The sequence below is a fragment of the Nanorana parkeri genome, unplaced genomic scaffold, assembly GCF_000935625.1.
Source record: "Nanorana parkeri isolate BGI_ZX_2015 unplaced genomic scaffold, ASM93562v1 scaffold268, whole genome shotgun sequence".
Lineage (NCBI taxonomy): Eukaryota > Metazoa > Chordata > Amphibia > Anura > Dicroglossidae > Nanorana > Nanorana parkeri.
Genome location: NW_017306536.1, coordinates 1,067,395 through 1,072,306, shown reverse-complemented (window position 1 = coordinate 1,072,306; position 4,912 = coordinate 1,067,395). Strand labels below are relative to the sequence as shown.

The window sequence follows — 4,912 nt, the reverse complement described above, 5'->3', positions numbered from 1 at the left end:
CCTTAATATAGTAAAAAAATAAAACCCCTAGTGGTGAATAAATACCACCAAAAGAAAGCTCTATCTGTCCCCAAAAAAGGGTATAAAATTCATTTCAGTACAGCGCTGCATGACGGAATAAATGTCAGTCAAAGTACCGCAGCGCTGAATACTGAAAAATGGCCTGGATGGGAAGGGGGTTTAACACCGCGGATGTCAACTGGTTAAAGTTGAACTTCAGACAAACAGCTAAATATGAAATACATATAAGGGAGTGTTTTACATGCCAAAGTATTTTGAATATTGTCCATCCAGTTCTAGGATTTAAACAGCTCTGGCATAAAGCACTGTCTGGCAGGGCAGGAGACTGGAATTTTCTCTGTGCAGTTCTGCAACACGTACGGGTCTCCTCATAACACCCAACCAGTGACTGGATAGTGAAAGGAGAAGCCACAAACCAATGCGCTGATCGTCCTGTCACTTTGCTCTATCTTCATAAGCATACTCCTTGCAATGCCAGACAAACAACTGGCTCCTTGGGCTGCTTCTCCATTCCCCACTCTGAGCTCTGCTGCACAGGTGACTGCGAGTGGCCGATATCAAGTCAAATTCAGGTATTTTCACTGCTCGCATTGTTTATGTAAATCATAAACACAGGGCTGCATTAATAAAAGTATTTTATAGATTCCTGGTGTTCAACATTAAAAACATTGGCCATGGCCAGAAATAAAGCCGTCACGGGAACAATAAATAGCACCAATTCAGAGATGATTTAAGGATTTACAACTGAGTGATGCACAAATAAGATACATTTTTGTCAATATTTAAAAAAGGTACTTGAATGCATTTTTAAGTTTAGAGCCTGAGGTTAGTGTCACTTCAATGGTTTCCCTACAATACTGTGACTATGGCACTATGTAGAAAACACAGAGATTCTGTCAGCTTCCTCCTTGACACATGATTACAAAGGAAGTGATCCCAAGACTGAGCATGTATCCGCTAACAGCCTGATTTTGCTGGGACAAAATATAAATTATTTTCAGTTTACAAAATGATAATAAAAATGATCCTCTCTGACTAGAATGAGATGTACATTTTTACAATGTTCATCAAGTATACCACAACAATTAACTAAATGGGAGTAGCATCTTACCTTTAATGCCTTGTTTGGTTTAAGATTAGTCGTCATAACCTGTAAACAATCACCAGGACAGAACGGTGCAGAAAAAGCAACTGTAAAAGAAAAACAACAGATTCAGATTCACTGAATTCTTGGCATTCCCGAAAACACTGTACAGACATACGGCAGCAACATGCTATGACGAAACAGTCTCAAGTGAATCTCAAAATCAGAGCTAAAAAGGAACTTACCATGAAGGTACCACAAATATAACTGGAATACACACAGTAAACAGACTATGTTTGTCAACCAAAAACTGCAAATAGATATAACGGAGATTCACCTAAACTGGCCACTGAGCAAAATATTACATTCAAACCAGCAGCTGATTAGCATAAATGCCAATAGGAAACCATAGAGATGAAGAAATGAATGTGTCGAGAATCACCTCCTGGCAATATGACAAACCACACCGGAAACTGGTTCATGCATGTTCACAATATGACAATGTCACACACACACACACGGATTATTACAAACCCGGCATTTAAATCATTGATGAAAAGAAAAATGTAGCTGAGACACTACAGATTTTCCAAGGATGGTCCCCATGGAAACCATCAAAAACCAGCCAACTTGGAGACTGTAACCATGGAGACAAAAAGGAGGAGGTTAAAAAAAAAAGAAAAAGAAAAGGGGGTCCAAGTGTGTGAATGACTTGAGGGCAAGTCCAACAAAGGAAGGCAAGAAAAAGAGCAAACAGCCTCATTGATGGCAAAGAGTGGAGTGTATTGGGAAGTCGAGTGCTCATAAGATGAAAGGATGACTCCCGCATGCTTGTGATGTGAGAATTAAGATCAGAGAGGGTCATAAACAGATCATAAGAGAGAGCAAGACTGGAGCAGGGAAGAAAATAAAATCGGTATGTGGTTACTATTTTGCTGACAAAGGTAATGGCCTCTTTGTGTCACCGGCTTTGACAGCTTTGTGTTTTCTTCCCGTAGCTTGAATCTTTTAAATACTAAGGATTAGCCCAATACAGAATTTTAGGTATTTATTTTCTTGGCTGTAGTAGAAATTCACAACAGAAAAGAGAGACTTTAAAAAAAAAAAAGAAAGTCATTACTAAGCACTCACAACGCTCTCAGCTGGCTAGCCGCTGAGCTCTCATAATGAAAGGAAAAGTGCCACAAGCATGATGACAACAAACCATGCTCACTTTAATTAATGGCAGGATTAACATGCCGTGTACTAGCAAAGGAAGATGTCTCATCTGGATAATCTCTTACATTCGCTGCAACCTTACTCTGAGCAGGTTGGAACAAATGACTTATTTTCCTAAATGATATTTTTAGCCACAATAAGTCATCAACTCTTTGGCATCCAGATCTCTTCCTAAAATCAACAGTGATATCATTAATGTGTGGATTGCCTTAAATAATTAAACACAACTCCTCTTTCCAAGGATGGAAATCCTGAAACTGCATCCCATTAGGGGTACTTTAGGATTGGATGCAGTATTCATACTAGACACCCCTATGTTCCGACCTAGGAATTGTATTGACGCCAAACTCAGGAGTTTAAAAGAGAACTATGGGGTCAGTGTTTTCCCCCATAGTTCTCTTTAGGGTCACGGGAGGACAAATACTAGCGTCCTCCCGTGACCCAAAGCTCAGTATATCGCGGGCTATTGCTGACAGTGCTGCAGTCGGGACGGATCCAGACATTACTGTCGAGATCCACCCAGCTGCATGAGTGACAGCTGGCTCTGCTTATCTAGAGGCTGTGCCCGCCCCCTCCCCGTTCCTTACTTCTCTCAACGCTGGAGGATTGGAGAGGGGAAGGGGGGATACCCTGCATGGAGCGGTGACTGACAGTCACCACTCACTGCAGGGAGACGATCGGGAAGTGACCGGATCGGCTACATGTTTCTGCTCACTTCCCGATTGATAGAGCCGACCTGTGACAGCTTCTTTGTCACAGGTCGGCTCTATGTGGATGAGTGGAAATCACTCACCTCATAGTTCTCCTTGAAATCTTAAATGCATTCAAGTAAATTAACCATTAACAAACAAGTATCTTTTTTGCGTCTAAACTCGGCTGTAGATCCTCAAATCATCTCTGAATTGGTGCCAACACTGTCCTTCCTTCTTGAGGGTGGCTACTTTTGTTCCCCATGGCCCCTGTGTGTGTTGTAATGTAGTCACTGCTCTAAGCTCACTCCTGTGATGGACTACAATCTCCTGTTTAGTTTACTAATTTGTATTAAAAAGGATAGTCCATCACGGGAGTGAGCTTGGAGCGGTAACTACTTTACAACACACACAGGGACCATGGGGAACAAAAGTAGCCTCCCTCCAGAGGGAAGGACAGTGTCAGCACCAATTCTGAGATGATTTGAAGATCTGCAGCCGAGTGATACGTAAAGAAGTTACATGCTTGTTAATAGTTAAGGTTCTTGAATGCATTTTTAAGATTTAACTCCTGAGCTTAGTGTCACTTTAAAAACACAGGCACTGCCAGTTTCAGAAAAAGGTGAAAACAGGGATTCAGAATGACCAAAAGAACACTGCCTCCCAACAGCGTGAAATATGTGCATATCTTCATTAGTCCGTGTGATGACTACAGTGAGAAAGTCACATGAAAGACTTGATTTATAAAAAAACGATCAGCAATTTCCAGGAATCTGTTACATTTGCAGCCTGTGTTAACATTTGTTTTGCTGACCAAGCACAAATCTTCCAGCAATACTGTTTCTAAATATAAACCAGCATCTCTGTCTGATTCTCTCAAGCACACATCGCAGGATGATAGTTACCATAAATCTGCATTTCATTTCAGATGGATCATCACCGGAATAAGATGAAAAAAAGGTTTGCAAGGCTCCTTAGACAACTAAAGTACTGATTTATGCAGAAGATTTATTGTTAGGACAAGCTTTTCAAAGATCTAAACACTTCACCGGGCCCCGTCACCGGGTCAAGCAGCACCCGTGCCCTGTCACCGGTTCAAGCAGCACTTGGGCCCTGTCACCGGTTCAAGCAGCACTCGTGCCCTGTCACTGGGTCAAGCAGCACTCGCGCCCTGTCACCGGTTCAAGCAGCACTCGTGCCCTGTCACCGGTTCAAGCAGCACCCGTGCCCTGTCACCGGTTCAAGCAGCACCCGTGCCCTGTCACCGGTTCAAGCAGCACTCGTGCCCTGTCACCGGTTCAAGCAGCACTCGCGCCCTGTCACCGGTTCAAGCAGCACTTGCACCCTGTCACCGGTTCAAGCAGCACCCGTGCCCTGTCACCGGTTCAAGCAGCACCCGTGCCCTGTCACCGGTTCAAGCAGCACCGGTGCCCTGTCACCGGTTCAAGCAGCACCCGTGCCCTGTCACCGGTTCAAGCAGCACTTGCGCCCTGTCACTGGTTCAAGCAGCACTCGTGCCCTGTCACCGGTTCAAGCAGCACTTGCGCCCTGTCACCGGTTCAAGCAGCACTTGCGCCCTGTCACCGGTTCAAGCAGCACTCGTGCCCGGGTTGACCTAATGAAGATGATTTGTTTCTTGAAAGCTTATACAATTTTCACAAGTCTCAAACATGGATTTGGATTGCTTTAGTCCCTTCTCACCAGAACTGGTATGGTCATAAATCTAAAAGAATATTGCGCTATTCATTTTCTAACCAATAAGACAAGAAATAGTTTTCAACTAATCTAAATAGGTAGCAGTCTCTGAAAAAGCAAAGCAGCATAAAACAGAAGGCCTGTGGCTGCAATCTTTCTTCTGACCCCCCCCTCCCCCCCCCCCCCCCCTCCCTCTGTAAGGGAG

At 43.6% G+C, this 4,912-nt stretch overlaps 1 protein-coding gene across 2 annotated transcripts in view; it reads right to left on the bottom strand.

The window, feature by feature from the left end:
• Nucleotides 1-4,912, bottom strand: part of MAFK (MAF bZIP transcription factor K) — a 41,918-nt gene that overhangs the window by 2,228 nt on the left and 34,778 nt on the right. For both annotated transcript variants that reach the window (XM_018557112.1, XM_018557114.1), the window contains exon 2: nucleotides 1,133-1,212. In XM_018557112.1, the coding sequence (XP_018412614.1) occupies nucleotides 1,133-1,168 (36 nt within the window). In that variant the 5' untranslated portion in view covers nucleotides 1,169-1,212. The remainder of the gene's footprint in view (nucleotides 1-1,132; nucleotides 1,213-4,912) is intronic.